At 74.3% G+C, this 21084-nt stretch overlaps 1 protein-coding gene across 1 annotated transcript; it reads right to left on the bottom strand.

Moving 5' to 3' along the window:
• On the bottom strand, window positions 1-19898 carry JAG2 (jagged canonical Notch ligand 2). The gene is made up of 26 exons (XM_054567692.1): window positions 19833-19898; window positions 19287-19631; window positions 12590-12647; window positions 11640-11891; window positions 11443-11503; window positions 8554-8684; window positions 8339-8458; window positions 8057-8170; window positions 7718-7831; window positions 7472-7585; window positions 7328-7374; window positions 7064-7234; window positions 6061-6211; window positions 5834-5986; window positions 5644-5757; window positions 5374-5487; window positions 5130-5243; window positions 4871-4987; window positions 4361-4388; window positions 4192-4277; window positions 3638-3751; window positions 3421-3536; window positions 2775-3023; window positions 2104-2235; window positions 574-730; window positions 1-476 (listed from the first exon to the last, which is right to left on the bottom strand). The coding sequence occupies exons 1-26, from the start codon at window positions 19896-19898 to the stop codon at window positions 1-3; spliced, it is 3714 nt and encodes a 1237-aa protein (XP_054423667.1).
• Window positions 19899-21084: the final 1186 nt, after the last annotated feature.

The raw sequence follows: 21084 nt of genomic DNA on the forward strand, positions 1-21084 counted from the left end.
CTAGTCCTGGCCGGTGCGGCGCGCCTCGTTGATGCTCCTCACCGCCCGGTTGTCCACTTTGGGGCCCGAGGCCCAGGGGGCCGGCCTCCCGGGCGAGCACCTGGGCTCTTTGGCGAGTTTGGGCGACAGAAACGTCCCCGCCTCCGGGGAGTCCTCCTCGCTGCGGCCCGGCTCGTCGTCGTCCTCGTCTTCCCCGCCGCCCGCGTGGCCCGCAGGCCCGGGCAGCGCCTCGCCCGCCCGGCGCGGTGGCGGCGTGAAGTTCTTGCACTGATACAGCACGTCCTTGTGGCCGCCCGGCCGCTCGATGGGGTTGCGGATGGGGTTGAGTGGGGCCCACTGGTTGTTGGCGCCCTCCTCCCGCGGCAACCGGCTCCTCTCCCGCTCCTTCCTGCGCTTGCGGGTCCACCACACGCAGACGCCCACGCAGGCCAGGCACAGCACGCTGAACACGCCGCACAGCGCGGGCACCAGCACACCTGGCGGGGCGGCGGGACATCGGGACATCGGGCCCAGGCTCGGCCCGGCCCCCGCCCGGCCCCACGCCCACAGCTGCCCGCCCGCCCGCCCACTCACCTGCGGAGGAGCCGCCCATGACGACTGTCTCCACCTTCACCTCGGTGACGGCCAGCAGCAGCGAGCTGTTCCCCCGCTGGGTGATGGCCGCCACGATGGCGTGCGCGGCGCTCTGGATCAGGCCGCTGTCCGGCAGGTCCCATGCCGGGCTGAAGGACTGTGGCAGAGGGTGGCGTGAGAGCGGCCGGCTGCCCACTCCAGGGCCTGCACCCCCAACCCACCCCCCACCCACCCCCCAGCGGGGACAGGATGGAGCCAAGGCCTGCTGTCCTGCCCAGCTGCGCCGGCAGACGCAGGCCCCTGTGGCCAGCCATGCGGCGCTGCACGGACAAGGGCGGGGGGGCGGGGGCTTCCTGAGGGCCTCCCCGCCGCACAGCCCACAGAGAGGTGGCTATGGCTCAACCCGCCCTGTCCACTGGCCCCAGCCAGCTGTGCCCGCAGCCCCAAGGGCTCCGCGGGCCCAGGATGGCCCCCAAACTGGAGCCACCCCGGGCAGGCCATGGCGCCCATAACCACCACCACCCGGCGTGGGCACCCGGAGCGAGCACCCGGCTAGCACCCCGAGACCCTGCTCTGCCTCTTCCTGCACCTCCGGCCACGGCCCCTCCTTTGCGGTCACGAGTTCACCTCTGACACCTACCAGGCCCAGAGCAGGGCCCCAAAAATGCCTGCTCAGCCGAGGGCCCCGGCAAGACGGCCCGAGCCCATGGCTCCCCTCCTGCCGGACGTTGGGGACGTGGCCTGGGCAGAGCAGGGGGCAGGGGGCAGGGGGCAGGGGACAGTGAGGCAGCAGACATGGCTCCGCGGCCCCTTGCCCGGCCTGCCCCGCCCGGCGCAGCAGGCCCCCCGCCTCGAGACCGGGCCCCGCCACAGCCCACGCCCAGAGCAGGACCTCTGCCCCCTCGGCCCCGTTCCCAGGGGCTCCTTGCGGCCCGGGCCCGCGTCGCCCGCCTTCCCCCTCTGGGTGGGACCCTTGCACCCCAACTGCTGCATTTCCCCCCGGTCCCCCTGCTCCAAGGACACTGCACACAGCCCCCTCCTACAGCCTCAGATGCCAGACACGAGACGGGGACAGTCCGAGTCCAGGCCCACGCTGCCCCCGAACCCTCTGACCAGCACAGTGCCGGCCAGGCCCGCCCCCTGCCCTGTCACTGGGCCTCTGCCGCCGGCTCCAGAGCCCTCGTCTTGGCCGGGCAGGGCCGGGCAGGGCCACCCACACCGTTGTCCGTGCCCCTCGGGAAGCTGACTCCGCTGATGGTGGACATCCGCCTCCCCCGGCCCGGGCCCCCCAGCCCCTCTGGCCTCCTGGACCTGTGCACACCCTGCCCCAGCTGCTGGCCCAGCGCCGGACCCGGCCTCCCGCCTGGCTGCACGCGCTGTCCCGCCGCACTGTCCCCCCCAACCCGAGGCAGGCTGTCCAGGCGCCAGCAGCCACGGGCAAGGGCGCCCACAGCCCCGCCCGGCAAAGCCCCGCCCCCACACGCCGAGCAGGACCCCGAGAGGGCGGCTGCCCTGCCGTCCAGCACTCACCACGGCCACCTCCACAGCGCTGGCCTCCAAGGACGGCCGGTCACAGAGCAGCACAAGCAGGCGGTCCTGGGCCACCGCCCTCGTGGCCGGCAGGGCGCGAATCCCTGAGCAGATGGCGCCCACGGTGGTGCCCTGGGCAGAGGTAGGCGGCACGTGAGTGGGCCAGCCACGCCCCCAGCTGCCTCTGAAGGCGCGTGGCAGGACACACCCCACTGTAGGTCCAGAGACACGGAGTGGGGACTCGGGGCTCCCCCCCACCACCTGCTGGCAGAGGCCACCGCATGGGCAGGCCCACGTGGGCGGGGCCTCACCCACTCTGGGCCCCTCCCCAGGGGATCTGCGAGCCCAGCCACAGAGCTACCCAGCCGGCTGTAGGCTGCCCCACCTCCCTCGATGGCAGAGGAGCTCAGGCCGGACAGGCAGGCACCCTAGCTGGGTCTGCCCCCCCCCCAGCCTTCCCGGCCACCCCCACAGGCCACACGGGGCTCAGTGCTCCCTCCTGTCTGACCCCAGGGGGCCCGGCTCCCTGAGCAGCCACGGAGCCAACCACAGCCTCACTGTCCCCACGGGGGCTGAGCCACGGCCGGCGGGGAGGGCGGCGGGAAGCAACTCCTGACGTCCCCTCGGGGAGGACAGCAGCACCCGGGCGCGGGGGCCGCTCGGCCGCTCACCTGGGGCACCTGGTCGCGGTCGAAGTGCAGGGTGAGGCGCGCGCAGTTGCTGTCCAGGCGGCCGGAGCGCGGCAGGCAGGGGGTGCCGGGCGGCAGCGGCTCCTCGGGACCGCACTCCCCCCAGGCTGCACAGGGCGGCCGCAGGCACTGGCCCGGGGCCTTCTCCCTGCACTGCTGCCCCGGCGGGCACTGCGCGCCCAGGGCGTCCGGCCGACCAGCCAGCAGGCAAGGCTTCCGCCCGCACCACACCTGGGCCGGGCACACGCAGGGCCGGGCAGACGGGGTTGGGTCAGCGAGCCCCGGGCCATGCCCACCCCCACCCCCCCGCCCAGGTCCCTGGGCTGCCCCGAGCCCCAGGCCTCCCCACAGAGCAAGCAGCGTGGGGGAGGGGCACCGGCCAGGGCAGAGGCCTTGGGCTTCTGGAGCCTGGGCAGGGTGAAGTCTCAACATCCCCAACTATACGAAGGGAGGTCCTCCTCCTGGGTGTCCAGCCAAGGTGGGTGGACTGGGCTCATCCCACCCCCTGACCCTGGCAGCAGTTCCCCACTCTCATAGGGTGAGTATCAGGGTCACGGACAAAAGACGGGACCCCCTTGGGCAAAGGACACCAGGATATCAGACCCGGGAGGGCAAGGGCCCCTGGCACCTTGCTGCAGTCCCGGCGGCCGTCCCGGCAGCGGCAGCTATTACAGTCCTCCACCCAGGAGCTCCCATGCGGGAAGGGCACGCCCTGCGACCAGCAGGACCTCCCGAACACGGTCACTGCGGGCACAGGGAGCAGAGGTGGAGTCGGCCGTGGGCGCCGAGTCCTGGAGGCCAGGTCTCGCCCACACCCTTGCCCTGCCTGGCGTGGCCCCGCCTACCCTCCTGGCACCGTGGGCCAGCCCGGCCAGGCGGGCAGCTGCAGCGATAGCCATTGATCTCGTCCACGCACGTGGCCCCGTAAGCGCAGGGGGAGGACTGGCACTCGTCGATATCTGCGGGGAAGCAGCCGCACTCAGTGGGCAGCGGCAGGCCAGGCCCCCACGCACAGCCCGGGCGTTGGCCGGGGGAGCCGCCCCAGGGAACAGGCCTCCATCGGCCCCACGGGGTCTCCGAGCCAGCCCGGGCCCCGGCCGGAGGCCGCGTGGACGCCAGCACCCCGCTCTCCCGTCTGCTTCTGGAGCAGGGCGGGCAGGGCCCTGGGGGCGGGAACCTCAGCCCCACTGCGTCCTACCCCTGCGCCGGCACCTCGGTGCCGGGTGGGCGAGCAACGGGGCGCTGCTGGCCGGGCGTGGACCAGTGGGAAAGCGGGGGCTTGGGGCGGGGCAAGGCAGGGGATGGCTGTGCCCTCGCTGCCCTTCAGCACACATGGACCCTGGCGGCCCCGAGCCCGGGCCGCGGCCCCGCCCGCCCTGCGGCCGCCCGAGGGGCTCACTGATGCGACAGTCGGGGCCCGCGAAGCCGGGCGCGCACTCGCAGCGGAACCAGTTGACGCCGTCAACGCAGACGCCGCCGTTGTAGCTGCAGAAAGAGCGCGGGTCTCAGGGGGGCCCCCACGGCAGCACAAGCCCCATGGGGCGGCCGGTCCCCGGGCGGCCACTCACCAAGGCAGAGGGTTGCAGTCGTTGGTGTCTGTGTCGGAGGAAAAGAAAGGCCGGTCAGCACGGCCTCCGCTACCCAGCCCCCCTGCCCGGTGTGGCTCCCTGGACACGCCACCCCACGTGGCCACGCTGGGGGCGAGGGGCAGGCGGCTTCCGGAGGCGGTGCCCTGGGCCGTCACGGAGGGGCCAGTCTTGGCGGCGGGAGGGCACGGGCTGCAAGGCCCAGCGGCAGGGTGGGCCGTCGGCAGGAGCCCATGGAGGCCACGGTGCCCGGGGCGGGGCGGGGCGGGGCAGGGAGGTGTGTGGCTGCAGAGCTTGTGGGGGGGGGATGGGGTGGGGGGGAGTGGCGTGGGGTGGGGCGGGGTGGGGCAGCACCGCAGGTCTCGGGGTGCAGCTGTGCTTTAGTGGACAGACCCCACAGGCAGGGTCTGGAGGGCGCAGGCCTGGGGAGCCCCCCAGGTCACAGTGCCGCACCCCCCCTCCCCCCCTCCGTTGCCCTGCCCTCGCGCTCACTGTGGATGCAGGTCCGGCCCTCCCAGCCTTCCCGGCAGATGCAGGAGAAGGAGTCCCCGCTGCCCACGCAGGTGCCCCCGTTCCTGCAGGGGCTGGGCAGGCAGCTGCTGTTCTTGGCTGTGAGGGGCACAGGGGAAGAAGGGGCCGCGCTGCTCACCGGGCCCTGGGCAGGCGGGCGTGCGCACGACGCCCCGACCGGGCCCGAGGCAGAGCAGACCCCCCAGGCCCGCGTGTCCGAGAGGTTCCACAGCCTCCTCACCGATGTTGCAGGTGCTGCCCTTCCAGCCGGGGGGGCAGGCGCAGCGGAAGGTGTCCCCGCTGTCGTAGCAGGTGCCGCCGTTGCTGCAGGTGTAGACGTCGCACTGGGACTCACCTGCGGGCACACGGGCTGCTCAGCGGGTGGGCCCAGTGCGCGGGTGGGCCCAGTGCGCGGGTGGGCCCAGTGCGCGGGTGGGCCCAGTGCGCGGGGGGGCCGCGGGGGCCGCGGGGCGGGCGGCACTCACGCGAGTGGCAGGTCTTGCCCTTCCAGCCGTCGTCACACGCGCAGTAGAAGTCGTTGACCAGGTCGTAGCAGCGGCCTCGGCTGTGGCAGGGATCGGGAAGGCAGTCGTTGGGATCTGGGGGCGAGGACGCCGGTCAGCCGGGGTCGCCGGCACTCGGGGCAGCTTCTGGGGGCAGGGGCACCGGAGCGGGGCCGGGAAGGGTGCCGGTGGCAGAGCCGGACCAGCCGGAGGGACAGTGGGCGGCGCCCGGCCCGTGGCAGGGCCACTCACTGGTGTCACAGAGCTCGCCCTCCCAGCCGCTGGGGCAGAAGCAGCGGAAAGAGTCCACCTCGTCGATGCAGGTGCCCCCGTTGCGGCACGGCTGGCCCAGGCAGTCGTCGATGTCTGCGGGGGGCAGGCGTGAGCCGGGCCCTAGACCCGTCGGCCGGCCCCCACCCGGTCCCCCGTCCAGGACACTCACTCTCGTGGCAGTAGGTGCCCGTGAAGCCACTGTCGCAGACGCAAGAGAAGTTGCCCCCGGGCAGGCTGACGCAGTGCCCGTGGGGGCCGCACACGCCTGGGGCCGCCCGGCCGGCCGCCCTGGGTCCCGGCTCCAACCCACAGCCGTCAATCACTGCAGCGAACGGGAAGGGTCAGCGGCCCCTCTCCCTGCAGGCCCCGCCCCCTCCCTGCAGGCCCCGCCCCCACCTCTGCAGGCCCCGCCCGGGCACGGCTCCTGGGGCACCGAGCAGTTCTTGCCACCCATGCCCTCCGGGCAGGCGCAGTAATAGTCGCCCTCCAGGTTGTAGCAGCGGGCGCCGTTCTGGCAGGGGCTCGGCTCACAGAAGTCCGTGTCCACCTGTGGGGGGTTGGGGGGGTGCTGTGAGGGCCCAGCCCCGGGAGACCAGCCAGGTGTCACGTGCACTGGAGGAGCCCCGGACACCGGGCGTCCACAGCCAGGGCCTCAAGGACGTCCCCCCGGGACTGTCCCGGCCACTCAGCTGGACGGAAACACCTGCAGGCCACCAGTCCCCTCAGGACACCGCAGCCAGCTTCCTCCGCCCCCAGGCGGCATCCGGCCGGCACCCCCCCGCTGGCAGGAAGGCCCGCTTCCCCAGTGCCACCGCTGCCTCGAGCTGGCCTGAGGGTCATCCCCCCACGAAGTGCCGCCAAGGCCCACGGCCCCAGGCGGGGCCCCAGCCCTGTGGCCAGGGAGCCCGCTGCCCGGCAGCCCTGCTGCTCCCCTGCCGAGACCGGGGCCGGGGCGGGGCCCCTGCCCGGGCAGCACCCCCTCCCTGTGCAGGACCCAGGCGGCCCTTGCTCCCCAGGTGCCCTCCCCGCTCAGGCTGCGCACAAGCGCCCGCTGTGGCAGCCACGGGCCCTGCGGTCCCAGGGTGGGGCGCACACAGGGCCCCGCCAGGGCCTGGCACGAGGGGCAGGGACCCCCTTCTAAGACTTTTATTTACTTCTCCTTAGAAAGAGGGGCAGGGAGGGAGAGAGCCACCGACGGGGGGCCGGGGCCGCACGCGCCCTGCGTGGGGACCAAAGCAGCGACGCCTCGGTTTGCAGGGGGCACCCGGTCCGCGGGGCCGCTCTGATCAGGGCGCAGGCCGAGACCTCGCCCTCCCTCCGCCCCCGTGCAGCCGTGCGGCCCCTCCCGGTCCCGGGGGCGGCTCCCGGACCATCGCCGGGCTGGGGAGGGCGGCCTCACCTCGCAGAGCGGCCCGGAGACGCCGCGGGGGCAGTGGCAGCGGAAGCCGCCCACCAGGTCCTCGCAGAAGCCGCCGTGGCAGGGGCTGCTGGCACACTCGTCCAGCTGCAGCTCGCAGTGCCGGCCCCCGTAGCCCCGCGGGCACAGGCACTGGTAGCCGTTCACCAGGTCCTGGGGCGGGCGGGCGGGCGGGCGGGCGGGTGGTGAGCCTCCCGCCGCGGCCCCAGCGGGCCCCCCGCGCCACGCCCTGCCCGCCCACTTTACCTTGCAGGTGCCACCGTGCTGACACTGCCCGTGACATTCGTTGATGTCTGGGGAGAGAGAGGACGGAGTCAGAGGGAGGGGGTCGGGGGCGGGGTCCTAGAGCTGCCCCCACCCACCCGCCTGCAACCTGCCACCCATACTGACTGATATGGCAGTTGAGGCCCTTCCAGCCCGGGATGCAATCACAGTAATAGCCACCAATCAGGTTTTTGCAAGAAAAAGCGTTAAGGCACGGCTTCCCATCACACTCATTGGCGTCTGTAAACAAGACGAGAGGGCTTCGTGGCGCCCGCAGCCCAGCAGCCCCCGCGGCCAGCAGCCCCCGCGGCCCCGCAGCAGCAGCCGAAGGCGGCACCCGCAGCCCCTGCCCCCACGACCCCCGGCCCTCACCCAGCCGGCAGGTGGCCCCCACCCACTGCTCGGGGCAGATGCATTCGAAGCCGTCCACGCGGTCCACGCAGGTGCCCCCTGCGGCGCAGGGGCTGGACGCGCACTCGTCGACATCTAGAGGGGAGGGGGAGGCGTGTGGGCGGTGCCGGGAGGTGGGCCCACGGGGTGAGGATCTCCTGGGGGGACGCCCCCGCAGGGTCTCCGGCCGCCCCGCCCCCAGCCCCTAGGTCCACAGGCACACGTGCGGACTCTACCACCGCACCCCGTTCCCAGGGCGCCCCCACCCCCGGACCCCTCTGAAGCCTGGCTGGGCCCCCAGCCCCCTTGGGGGGCACTCACCCAGCGCACAGGTGGGCCCGCTCCAACCGGACGGGCAGTGGCACTCGAAACCGGAGGGCACCTCGTGGCAGGAGCCCCCGTTGGCACACGGGTTGGAGGCACAGGCGTGCTCCGCTGCAGGGGGAGCCGAGGCCGCGGGTGGGTGTTTCGGCCCACGCCGCCCGCCTTCCAGAGCGCGCCCCCAACCCCCAGGGCCCCGAGGCGGGGGTCAGGGAGCGGCCAGGGCACAGGGCGCCCGAGGAGCGGCCCGGTGCCGGGCCGAGGGCGCGGCCGCTGACGTACCGCGCTCGCAGTTCTTGCCCGAGTAGCCGGCGGGGCAGACGCAATGGTACTGGTCGGGCTCGGCGTTGGTGCACGTCCCTCCGTTGGTGCAGGGGTGGTGGCTGCCACAGTAGTTCAGGTCTGGGGGCGGGGCGGGCACGGGAGCTCAGGGGTGGGCCTGCCGCGCCCCTGCGCCCCCGCGCCCCCGCCCGCCGCCGGCCGGGCTGCGGTGCTACCTTTGTTGCAGAGCAGGCCGCCCCAGCTGGTCTCGCAGTTGCACTGCCAGGGCTCCACGCAGCTGCCGTGCACGCAGCCGGGGTACGGGACGCACTCGTCACAGAGCCGCCCCTGCCAGCCGTAGCTGCACCTGCGGACGTCCGGGGGGCGCGGGGCCCGTGGGTGGGGTGCGCCCTGCGGACGCAGGAGGTCACGGCGCCCCCCTCCCCCCGGGGCCGGCATCTGGGGCCTCTGAATGGGAGCAGGCCCGGCCGGGCGGGGGTCGCGGGGGCCGGCTGCCCCCGCCGCCACAGGCGCTTCCCGGCCGCCGGCCCAGGACAGCGGCCGCAGCTGTCCAGTCACTCCTCCGGGGCTATTTTGGGACTCACCCCTGAGCGGGGCCCCAAGAGCAGGCGCCGGGACGGGAAGCCCAGCCGGGACCCCGGGAACGAGAGCCCCGCTCAGACGCACCGGGCCGAGCAGGCCGGCGGGGGGGGGCCCCGGGCCTGGCCCAGCTCTGTGACCTTGGGCACAGCTCGCGACCTCGCCTGAGACTCAAGGGCAGTCACGTCTCTCCCAACCAAGCTCCACCAAGGGCCCAGCTCACAGGTGGGGACCCAAGGCCCCAGGCCACGCCAGAGGCCCGGCCCAGGGCGCTGCCAACCCGGGAAGGGCCATCTGCTCCCTCGCAAACAGGCCACGGCCCGAGGTCTGGCCCTACCCTGCTGTGGGCCCGCTCTCCTCTGCGAAGCCCAGCAGGAGGGGGGGTCAGGCGGCCAGCACAGCAAGGCCACCTGGCCGGCCCCACCCAGGACGCAGCCGCCCCTCCAAGGACCCAGAGCTCCGCGTGCCTCGGGCCCCGCTGACAGGGCACGGGCCCCGCTGCAGGTAGCAGAGGCCCGGGACCCCAGGGGCCGCTTCCAAGAACCGAAAGGTCCCGGGAAGGGAGGGACATCCAGGCCATGTCACTTCCACGCCGGCACTGCCACGTGAACTTATTTTTGTACAAGGAAGGAGCCACGGCCCTTCCTGGGCTGCCCCCGAGACCCACAGCCGCCCGCCGGGGACAAAGGCCCGCTCAGTGGGCACGAGCACAGGGAAGCCAGGGGTGGGGAGAAGGGGCTCCACCGTCCAGACCCCGTGCTCAGAGGGGACCACGTGAGTGTGCGCCCCACGCCCCCAGTCAAACCCTCCAGGTGCCGCGGGCGACCCGGCCGGGCGGGGCCGCGAGGGGCTTGGGTCCCCAGCTCGGTCCCAGGGGCGTGCGGTCAGGCCTGGGTGGGGCAGCCCCGGCTTCCCTGGCGCTGGGTCCGGGAGCCAGGGAGGCGGCGGCAGGAAGGCAGGGCCATCTCCGCAGCAGCATCCGGTGGGGGTGTCCTGCCCTGAAACCTGAGTCCTGAGCCACCGCAGCAGCTGGGCCTCACCCACCGGCCCGCAGAGGGCGGGTGGGGGCTCACCTACTCCTCCCCGCGCGCCCGGCCTCGTCCCCCGGAGTCCCGCCCCTCGGCTTCCTGCACAGCCCACGCCGCGGGGGGGAGGGTGGGGCAGACGCCAGCTTCCCTCCCACCTTCCTCCCACCTCGGCCACTGGTCACTGGTCAGCCGCCCAGGGCCGCGACACTTGGGCTCCGAGGCCGAGCCAGGGTGCGCAGGCCTGCGACCCAGCCCCACTGCGCTCGCTCCCCAGGCTCACACCCACCCGCCGAGTCCGCAGGCGGCCCCTCCTCCCGCCTCGGACAAATGGACAGACGGACAGACAGCGGCCTCCTGCCACCTCTCGGGCCCAGAACGTGGACGCGCCCTGGACCGGGCCCCCTGCCACAGGCCCTCTCTCCCCTGGCTGCATCCCCCACCTCACGGCCCACACCCACGTGGACCCCTCTGTCCACGCGGGGTCTGACGTGGTTGGGTCTGACACCAGCAGTGGGAGGGGCTGGGTGGGCGACGCCCCAGCCCCGAGCCCTTCCCTGGGGCCACCGTCACCCCTCCTGGCTCCCAAACCTTGCCTTCCTGTCTGAACTCGTTCCTGTGTGACCCTGAGAAAGTCACTTAACATCTCTGTGCTCAGTGTCTCAGAAACGCACACCCAGCCCCCACAGAGGTGCTGGGCAGGTGGCGCCCACCGGGGTCCCAGCCCCCTCGGGCACCCCGCGCCCACGGTCCGCAGCGGGCCGCCTGACTCCTGGGGGGCCTGCCAGCGCCTCCCCCTCGCACCCCCTACCCCGCAGGGGCCCCACGCGCCCCCTGCCCCCTCGCTCCCGCGGTGCCCAGCCCAGGGCCTCACACGCCATCTGCGCGCCCGAGGGCCGTGTGCACCGAGGGCCAGAGCCACCCCCACAAACCCCTCCGCCTGGGGGCCTCGCCTGGGGCCGGGCAGACGCTGCGCCTGCCCGCAGCCCCTGCCCGCAGCCCCCGGCCGCCTCGCCTCCTTCACGGCAGCTCCTGGCTCCGGGGCTGAGGCCGAAGGCTCGGGGTCCTCCCTGACCCGCCCACCCCTCTCGCCGCAGCGCCCACGCCCCCCCTCGCGCCCCCCACAGCAGCTGCCTCGGTCCTTCTGTCCGTCTCGCCCGGCTCCAAAGCCCCCGGGGTCCCTCTCCCTGCGGGGTCCTGCCCCACACTCGCCAGCCTCTCCCTGCCCCGGCGCCGGGGACGCCCTGCCCCCCTTGGACACGCCTGTCCGGGTCGCCCTCCCCAGTCCCGCCTTTGCGGGGCTCACACACCCCCGGCTCCGAGGACACGTCTCTCCCCAGCACTGACTGGGAGGTGCCCCAGAGCAGGACCCGTGGCCCCGAGGCCCGGCACAGCACCCTGCGCACCGTGGGCCCGCCCTCTGCCTCGGCAGGTGTGCGTGCTCGCAGGCAGCTGTGTGCCGATTGGGAGCGCGGGCAGGCGGGGCGGGGCGGCACTCACCTGCACTCCCCGGGCACGGCGCAGCCTCCGTGCAGCAGGTTGCAGCCTTGTTTACACACGGCTGCAACAGAAGGGGGCAGAGCGCCCGCTGCGGCCAGCAACGCAGGGCCACCGGCCGGCCCCGCAGCCCCCGGCCCTCCCTGGGCGCCCCCCGCGGCCCCCGGCCCGGCCCCGCCCGCCGCTCCGCCAGGCCGCACCTTCCTTGCACTCCTTGCCCATCCAGCCGTCCATGCAGGCCTTGTTGCCGTACTGGTCGCAGGTGTGGTGGCCGAAGTAGTCGTCGCGGGGCCGGCAGAACTTGTTGCACGTGGGGCTGTAGTAGTTCTCAGCGCAACGCACGCGGATCTGCAGCTCCAGGTGTGCCACGTGGCCGCTGAAGTGCAGGCTCTTCCAGCGGTCCTCGGGGTTGATCATGCCCGTGTGCGACACCCGCTCGATCAGCAGCTCCTCTTGGGGAGGCGGCAGAGTCAGCCCGGCCGCAGCCACCCCGCACCTCCGGCCCAGCGCCGGGGACGCGGGCCCGGCCGCCGCAGGCAGCTCGGGGCCCACGGGGGCTCCCCTCCGCACCCCAACTGCAGGCACGGCCCCGGGGGCCAGGGCCCTCGCCGGCAGGCGTGCGCCCTAAGGCACGCCTTCTCTCAGACCCGGCTGCCCGACAGCCAGGCCTCACGGGCCTCCGCTCCAACCGGGCCGCTGCCTGGGGTGGGTGACGTGAGCCAGCCACTGCGGGCACGTGGGGACCCCCTGAAACCGTTCCCTATGCTTTGGGGTTTTCCACAGTGAGAGGCTAAGGGATTCTGCGCGGCCCACGCTCCCTCCACTGCCCCCACAACCCCTCCTGGCAGGACCCTGCTCCCCACTGAGGCTGTCTTTGGGGGTGTGCCCCCCCCCTCCTAGGACCACTCCAGATCTGGGCAACCCGCCCACGCCCACGCCCACGCCCACCAGGAGAGCACAGATGGAGGCAGCCGGGCAGGGGCTGGGGGACCGCCCGCACGGCTCTTCAGGCCCCAGTGGGGCAGAGCTTCCCGGCAGCCAGGGGGAGGGCACAGAGCACAGGCCCCTGGCGGCAGAGGCCGCCGCCCAGCCCGTGGGCCCCCGCCCCGGCCGGCCCCCTGGTGCCCGAGGGCGCCCGCGGGCGACTCACCGTCCGGGGCGGTGCGGTTGTCCCAGTCCCAGGCCTCCACGATGAGGGTGAAGGAGCGCTGCGGACACCGGGCACAGGGCGGCCGTCAGGGGCCCGCGCCGGTGGGCCGCCCTGCCGGTTCCCAGCCCTGAGCCCGCTCTGCCCTCAGGGCCCTGCCCACTGAGGGCCCCGGGGAGCACCCTCGCTCTACCCTCCCCTCCCCCCTCAGCTGGGAGGAACGGCCTCTGGCCACATCTCAGGAGACCCCCAGACCGCCCACTGGCAGGGGGAAGCTGCCCCCGAGGCTAGCCAGGCCCAGGGGGCTTGGGCCCCAGGCTCCCACGGCCAGCGGCCCCCGCCCGGGGAGACGGAGTGAGCCAGCCAGGGCGGCAGGGGCAGCAGTGTGGCCTGGGGCTGGCGGGTGCCGGGCAGGAGGAACGTGAGGTCCCGCAGCGAGCCCGCCCGAGGGGGATGGCACCGCAGTCCCCGAGCTGCCCCTCTGCCGGGCACGCGCAGGCGTCAGGGTGGAGAGCAGGCTGCCGACAGGCCCCGGCTCCGGGACGGCCCCCCAGGACACGGCGGGTGCGCCCTGAACAGCACACGACCCGCAGGCCTGCATCACCCTGAGACGAGGCAACGGGGTGGCGGGGGGCCCTTGCTGCCCAGGTGGGGAGTTGGGGACCTCAGCCACAGTCCCGCTCCCTCCTGCTCCCAGGACCCCCTGGCCCTAGAGCCCCGGGCATGGGACGCGGTCACATCGCCAAGCAACCTCTGCGCCCGGCCCTCTGAGGGAGCAGCCAGTGCAGCCGACGCTCCCGGGCACGGGCCTCTGCCTCCCGCGCCCAGACCCTCCGCAGCCGCCCCCGCGCGGCCTCCTCTGTTGCCCAGCTGTGCACAGCCTTGCGCTGGGTCCTGGCTCCCCCCAGGCCGGGCCCCCAGGACAGAGCCGCCCCAGGGAGCCTGCAGTGTGGAGGCCAGACCCCTCCCCGTCCCCGCGACCCGCCCCCCAGCCCGAGCCTGGCCGTGCTGGGGAACCGGGCGCCACACCACCAAGGGCCCCCGGGCCGCCCACGCCCGCTCACGCCCGCCCACGCCCGCCTGCCACAGCCCCGGAGCGCCCGGGGCCGGGGGGCCCTCTGCTCCCCCCGCACGACACACGCGCCTTCCTGTGGCTGCCCTGCCCAGGCCCGCACCTGCCCCCCAGACAGCAGGTGACGCGTAGGGCCTCGGAGCGCCCGCCGCCAGGGCCTGCGCCCGCCCAGCAGCGCGGACTGAAGCTGAGGGGCAGCCCTGCCCTCCCTGTGGCCCCCGGTCCCACTTCCTGAATCTCCCTTAAACCCATCCCCCCCCAGGGCCTCAGGCCTTCCTCCCCAGGAGCCCCCAGACCCCGGCCACGTCTCCCCACGCGCTCCTCTCGGGGCGCCCCCCCTCGCTCCTGCCCACCTCACGGCCCCCCCAGCGTGCCCGCCCTGTCCCCGGCCCCCCTTGGCCTGAATGCCGCCCCCAGGCCAGCCTTCCCCGGCCACGGCCACCCCGTCGGACAGCCCAGCCCAGCTCCTCCCCAGGCCTCAGCCGTTTCCTTCCTTCCTTCCTTCTTTCCTTCCTTCCTTCCTTCCTTCCTTTCCTTCCTCCCTCCCTTCCTCCCTCCCTCCCTTCCTTCCTTCCTTCCGCCAGCCTGTGGCTGGCTCACTGGTTCACCCGCCCATTCATCTGCTTTGTTTGCTCATTCATTCATTCATTCGCGTTCACTTGCGGGGCCTGCCTCAGGCTGCACCCTGCTGCACGCGGACCAGGACCACGACCACGACCGCAGCTGGGCCGGCGGACGTGCAGGCAGGGTCCAGAGCCCGGAGCAGAGCGCTGTCCTGCGGGGCCACGGCTGAGCTCGCGGAGGCAGCCGCGGGGAGCGAGGTGGCATGGCAGGGCTCGGGGCTGACTACCAGTCCCACTGCCGCGGCCGCAATGCCAGAACCAACTGTGGTGTCGCGGCTGAGCGAAGAGAGGGGCCGCCAGGGACGGAGTGAGGCCTGCGGCGCCACCGCAGCCCCCCGCTAGCAGGGCAGGACAGCCCCGGCCGTGCACGCCACAGGGCCGCCGGCCGCGTGCCACACCTGGGCGCCGACGAGCATGGGGCTCCTCCTGGCTCCCAGGAAACCCCACGCCACCCGCTCAGGTAGGATTACTGCCACCTTCGCGGAGCCCAGGGCTCCGGTTACCTGTTCCCGCAGGGACGTGCGCCCGCCCGCCCGCCCGCCGCGGCCCCACCGCCCGCCAGCTGGGCCCCCCACACCTGCACGGCAGGAAGCCCCCCGGGGAGAACCTGAGCCTCCCGCAGAGCGGGCCCCGCTGCCGCTCCTGCCTGGGCCAGCCTCCAGGACTCAGTTTCCCCCTGCAAAAGGCCACCGTGGTCCCTGGGCTCCTGCCTCCCAGGGACACGGCTGTGACCTCACAGCCGGCCGAGCAGGAGGGCCAATGGCTGGGCAGGGCCTTGGAGGGTCCCGCCGCTCCAGGGCTGGGCGGCGCAGGCTCCCCAGTGGGCAGGCGGAGGGGCCCTGGGCCCGCCGTGCAGGCCCGGAAGGCCCGCTGGCCGCGCCCCCTGAAGGGCTGGCTATGCGTCCTTCGAGCTGCCCTGACCCACCAGCGCCGCGGGGGCAGACCCCCACCCTCCGACCGCCTGCCCCCGACCGCAGCCCCCAAGGGCCGGTCCAAACCCTCCATCCGACCCTAGGACGGGGTGGCCGGGCCGCAGTCCAGAGACAGAGACCCACGTGCACCACACTCCACGGCTCAGGACACCCCACAGCCCGGTGCGACGCCCCCCAGGCTGGGGCTCCCCACGTGGGGAAGGCCCGCGCAGCCTCGCGCCCACCGCCCGGGCCGGGGCCCCGGCCAGCCTCTTCCTCGCACCATCCCATCCGCCGGCCGGCCCCCCGCGGAGTGGAGCTTGGCGTCTGCCGGTGCCAGGAGCTCTAAGCAGATACGTTTCCTGAAACCCGAGCTTCGGAGAGGCCCGGGCCTCTGCGGCCATTGTCACCAGAGGGAGAGGGGGAGGGGCCGCCTCCCCACCAGGCGCTGGGCCCAGGGCGATGGCGGGGGAGTGGGCCACAGGCCCATCCTGGACACTGCTCTCCGCGCGGACCGGCCAGGGCCTGGCCAGGCCCCGCCCCCCGCCCCCCGCCCCCCCCCCCCCCGCCGCCAGGTGCGGTGGCCTCGGGCCTCCCTGTGCCTCCTCAGCTGGACCTTGTGAGACAGCTCCCAGCTGGGCTGAGGCTGGTCATGCCTGGGGACGAGGATGGGTCCCCAGCTCACCTGGGGTCTGAGCCACGAGACCCTCGGCTCACCTGCGAGCAGGGATTGGGGGCCCTGCTCGCCTGGGACCTGAGGGATGGGGACGAGGTCCCCACCTCGGGCCTAGGGGTTAGAGGCGGTTGTCTCCCCACCCTCAGTGGTCCAGTGAGCCCCCATCCAAACCCCACGGAGCCTGAGACAGTCCCCGAGACCACAGTCCCCGAGACCACAGTCCTTTCCGGAAGGCCCTGCCTGAAACCTGCTTGGGCCTCCTCCCCGTCAGCTGCAGCCTGGCCCCCCGGCCCTCCCAGGGGCCCCACTTTGCTGGGCCCCATCCAAGCAGAACCCTGGTCCTCGCTGGGACGGTGTGGGACGGAGGCAGGGGCCCCGGGAGGGGGCGAGGTGGGGTGGGGGCAGGGGCACGGGCCGGGCGGCCCTCTCCCCAGCGAGGGCAGCACCCGTGCCCTGGCCCAGGCCTCCGCCGGGGTCCCCTCGGGCTGGGGCTCATGCAGCTGCCAAGCCCCATGATGGTCGGATGCTGGGGGACCGGGCCCCCTCCCACCAGACTCCCCTCCTGGGGACACGTGGCTCGGAGCGACCCAAACCCGCCCCCGCGCACACGTCCTCCGACGCACGCCAGCCCCACCGGGGACTCCAGCCTCGGGCGGGGCAGCTGGGGGGGGCGGGCTGGCCGGAGCAGGGCCGGGGCTCCCTTTCTGCCGCGCGCCGGCGTCGGAGGCAGACAGAGGCGGCCCCGGGAGCTGCTGTGGCCCAGGACCTCGGGTCGGCTGCGCTGTCACAGAGGGTCAGCCCCGGGCCCGCCCGTAACACCGGGGGCCCACGCCCACCCTGGCTGTCCCCGCACATCCGGTTTTGCCTCCACAAGGGACCGCACGCGGCCCCGCACGGGGGTAGGGCAGTGTGGCCGCCAGCAGGGCAGCCAGGAGCACCCCTGCCGCCCCACCCGTACCTGGGGGGCCCCTGGCTGCCACACCGGCGGCACCCCCGCCGCCGCCCGGCCTGCTGCCAGGCCCGGGGAGCTTGCATGCATGCTCCCAACCCGTAGCCTCCATTCGCCCTACCCGCCGAACCCTTGAACCCCGGGGAGGCCAGTGAAGAGACCAGGGGGCTCCCACGGGCAGGGTCAGGAGAGCAGGGCAGCCCCACACCCAAGGCCCAGGCCGGGCCCCCAGGGAAGGCCCAGCCCAGCCTCCCCCTGGAACCGCAGTCCAGGACAGACACGCCGGCCACCCAGCCCACCGGGGTCTGGGCGGGGCCAGGGTGGGAGGGCTAGGGCTGCTGGCCCCGGCCCCCTGAGGGCATGGAGGAGCGAGGAGCCCACGCAGGCCCCTATTCAGCTGCCTCCTAAGCCCCGGGGGCGGGGGCGGCGGATCCTGACGCCCTCCTGGGGTCCAGGTCCCGCTGCCTGCTCCCTCCAAGGCCCCTCCTGTCTCCGCGCAGGGGGCCCAAGGGTCCCGCCTGGCACCCGGCAGGAGTACCCCCGCCCTCCCCACTGAAGCCCAAGGCAGGGTCCCGGCACCCACGGCTCCCAGAGAGCCCAGGCACAGTCTCCGCGGTCTCCTGTCAGAGCGGGGCACCCCGGCGGGGGCGCTGGTCCCCAACACGCCACAGTCCCGTGGAGGGACGCCCGCCGGGAGCCGAGGCAGCAGGGCCCCAGAGGCACCACAGCGCACGGAAATGCCAAAGCGCTGCCATGACCACGTGCTGCACGCCTGGTGGCCCGGCCGCGCTGCTGCCTGCAGGGGTAGACAGGCGGTGCCCCCGACCGTGCACGCCCCACGCCCCGGCCCCAGCGGCCCTTCCTGGGACACTGGAGGGAGCCGGCTGCGCGCAGGAACGGGGAGCGGCCCGAGACCCAGAGTCCAGGATCCAAGGCTCCCCGGGACGCGAGGGCCTGCCGCACCCCGGCCTGCGCCTGGCTGGCCGGAGGGGCCCGAGGACCGGGAGCGACCCGCACTGGCCCGCCACATTCCTCCACGGCCTCCCTGCCCCCACGCCACGGCTGCCAACTTGAGCAGAAAACACATCCTCAGGTAGCGATTCGAAGCCGCCCTGGCGGGAGCCCAAGCACAGATGACAGGCTGCGGCCCTGCTCAGACCTGCCTGCGACGGCTGTGGGGGCGAGGGGCGGGCTGATCGGAACTGCCCGGGGCGTCCCAGACCTGCCCCGCCTCCTCCCGCTCCCTCCCAGGCACACATTCCCCCAGGAGCCCAGGGTCAAGGGAGACCCCGGATGCCAGTCCGGCTCACGGGGGCAGCGCCACAGCCGGGGGGCCCGGCGAGCCGCCCTCTCGGGCAGGCGGTCAGGAAGGGGTGAGGGCGAGGCGGCGGGCGAGGCCACCTGGCCCGAGCGCAGGGGAAGGCACCAGCACAGGGCTTTCAGGGGCAGATCCTGCGGGTCCGACCTTGGCCAGCCCGGCCTGAGCTCCCTGTCGCTTTCAAGACGGGGGCACTAGGTGGACACGATCCTCCCAGATGACCCGGCTGTGTGCCCCTGGTCAGAAGGTGGGTCCCCTGACCACAGCCCGGCACCCCTGTTCCCGGGACTCCCCGTGCACAGGCCCACCCCGGCTGCTCCTGACCCAGCGCACGAGGTCCCGCCTCCCAGGGCCCCCTGCATTCCGGCCCCACCCAGTCCCAGTGCTGCAGCGCAGAGACCCACCAGCACCCAGGCCAGGCCCCTGCTTCAGAAACCGGCCGCCTCAGGCACCGGGCCGCCGAGGCTGCCTCCGCAGCCCCTGCCCACCCGCACTACCCCTCACCCACCCTGCTCTGGGGCAGCCCACATCCCTCCCAGCATCCTCGGGCCCAGGGCTGCTGCCTGACTGCCCAACCCCCAGCCCCCGACACCAAGGCCGTCTCTTCCCAGAGAGGGTGCGGGACCAGCACCAGGGGCGGCAGTCAACACACATGCGTTAAGCCCTCCCCAGCCCAGCCCCCCATCCCCACCCCATCCGCGGGCATCCAGGAAACAGCAGGGCGAGCGCAGGCTGGCCGCCGGCCCAGGGCGGCTCCGCCGGGGCCTGCCCCATACCAGCCCCAGCACGCGCGGCGCACATGCCTCTGCGGCCTGCAGGGGCCCAGGGCGCCTCGCAAGGCCTCCCCACCCAGACAGACACGCGCACAGCGACGCAGGCACACGCCGCAGGCCGCCGCGCACGCGGGCCGCAGCCACCCCGCCCCCGCCGCGACCCCCTCGCCCCCACGTGGCGGGGCGCGGACCGAGCCCCACGGAGCACGCGCCCGGGGCCCGCCCGCCGTGCGGCGCCCCCTGCCGGGCCCGCCCCGTCTGGGTGCGCGCAGCCGCACGCAGGGCCCGGGCCGCAGGTGCCAGAGGGTCCGCGGGCAGGGCGGGGGCCGGGACGCCGAGGGAGGGGAGAGCTGGGACCCAGGGTAGAGGCGCACGTACCGGCCAGGCGAACTGGAAGGGGATGACGACGAGGCCCGGGTCCTGGTCGCCGCCAGCCCGGGCCCGCGCCCGGTCCCCCGCGGCGCCCGCCGGCGGCAGGTAGAAGGAGTTGCCTCCCAGCACGGGCGTGGCACCGTGGCCGTAGTTGCAGGGCCCCGTGGGCGTCACCTTGGCCTGGTACTCCTTAAGGCACACGCGAACGTACGTGTCGCACTCGTCGTGGCCGCAGCCCCCCGCGCGCGTCGTCCGGCCGTCACCGTCACAGCAGGCGCCGTTCAGCAGCTCCCCGTTCGCGTTCCGCAGCGCGCTCAGCCGCAGCTCGAAATAGCCCATGGGCCGCGCCGCCTAAAAATAAGGCAGAGAGCGCGCGAGGGAGGCGCGGGCCGGGGTCGCGAGCGGGCGCCCCGCCCCCACTCGTCCGCCAGCCCCCGCCGAGCCCCGGCCGCGGCGCGCGGCCCCGAGGGTTTCCGAACGCAGCGCTCACAGGCGGTGCCGCCCGGCCCCGAGGGACGGCTCGGTGCGCCCCGTCCGCGCCCCCTCGCTCACCTGCACGCAGAGCGCCAGCAACAGCAGCAGCCGCCGGGGCAGGCGCCCCCGGCCCCGCTCCCGCATCTCCACCTCGACCCCGCTCGCCGCCGCCGCCGCCGCCGCCCCTGCGCGTCCGGCCCGGCCCGGCCTCTCTGAGCCCGCGCGCCCTCCGAGCGCCGGCAGCGGCAGCGGCGGCGGCAGCGGCAGCGGCGGCGGGCGGGGTCGAGGCGGCGCCGCGCGGGTCTGGGCGGCGGCGAGCGCGCAGGAGCGGCGGGCTCGGGCTCGCAGGCGGCTGCGCTCCGACCCGGCTCGGCTCCCTCCCGGCGGCGGCAGCGGCGGCGAGCGGCGGCGAGCGGCGGCGGGTCCCGGCCTCGGCTCTGAGCGCCCGCGCTCCCGGCGCCCGCAGCCAACAAGTTCGGGACGAGACTGACAGCTCGCTCGCCCATTCGTCACCCGCGCACCTGCATATGCATGAGGGGGCGGGGCAAAGCCGCGGGGTGGGGCTGGCGGGGGTGCCTGGGCGCCGAAGCTTTAAAGGCGGCCGAAGGCGCCTCCCGCTAGCGTCCGGCCCTGCGCCCGCTTCTCGGGACGCGGGGACCGCGGGGGCTCCGGTGACTCTTCGGCCGAGCCCGGCGAGAAGGGACCGGTGCTGCAAAGCGGCCTCGGCTCGCACGAGCCCCGCCGCAGGGTGTCAGGAGCCAAGGGGTGGGGCGCCCCCTGAGGTCACCGCCGCGGTCCCCTCCCATCAGTGCGCCGCCGCTGCGCTCCTCGAAGTCCCAGAGGAGAGATGTCGACTCCAGGACAAATCAGGGCTCGGCCCCCACGCGGGGCGGGCGCGGCCTGTGACCGAAGCTGGGCCCAACCTACTGCGCGCCCCCCTTCCCAAGGGAGGGACCCCTCCGCGCCGCTCCCACCGCCTCCGCGCCGGCCGCAGGGGGCGCTGCTCCCCGCCGACGCCAGGGGTCTCCCCGCCGCACGGCTCGTGGGTCCGGCAGCCAGGCAACAAATGCTCCCAGGCGCAGCCTCGTGTCCAGCTCCGCGCTGGCGCAGGGTCGCCAGGACACTGTGGAGGAGCGCCCGGGCCGGGGTCCGAGCTGGGGCGGCGGCAGCGAAGGACGGTGCTGCACGCCCAAAAGGACAAGGCGGAAGCCACCCAGAGGCTCCTCTTGCCATCCGGGGCGCCAGCCCCCACGTCCACGGAGGCAATCCCATGAGTTCCTCTTCTCCAAACATCACTCACCCTCGTCCAAGCAGGGTCCCTTCCAGGGCT

The sequence above is a fragment of the Pteronotus mesoamericanus genome, unplaced genomic scaffold (assembly GCF_021234165.1).
Source record: "Pteronotus mesoamericanus isolate MK-2021 breed Mesoamerican mustached bat unplaced genomic scaffold, CSHL_Meso_final contig_192, whole genome shotgun sequence".
In the NCBI taxonomy this organism is placed as follows: domain Eukaryota; kingdom Metazoa; phylum Chordata; class Mammalia; order Chiroptera; family Mormoopidae; genus Pteronotus; species Pteronotus mesoamericanus.

What these genes read in the sequence shown, in the direction of transcription:
- JAG2 (XM_054567692.1), bottom strand. Translation starts at nt 19,898, where the DNA reads ATGCGGGAGCGGGGCCGGGGGCGCCTGCCCCGGCGGCTGCTGCTGTTG. An exon ending in CGGCCTGCTCTGCAACAAAG is followed by an intron (nt 8,459 to 8,553) that starts GTAGCACCGCAG and finishes CCCCGCCCCCAG; the next exon opens with ACCTGAACTACTGTGGCAGC. An exon ending in GCGCTGTGGAGGTGGCCGTG is followed by an intron (nt 731 to 2,103) that starts GTGAGTGCTGGA and finishes CCTCTGCCACAG; the next exon opens with TCCTTCAGCCCGGCATGGGA.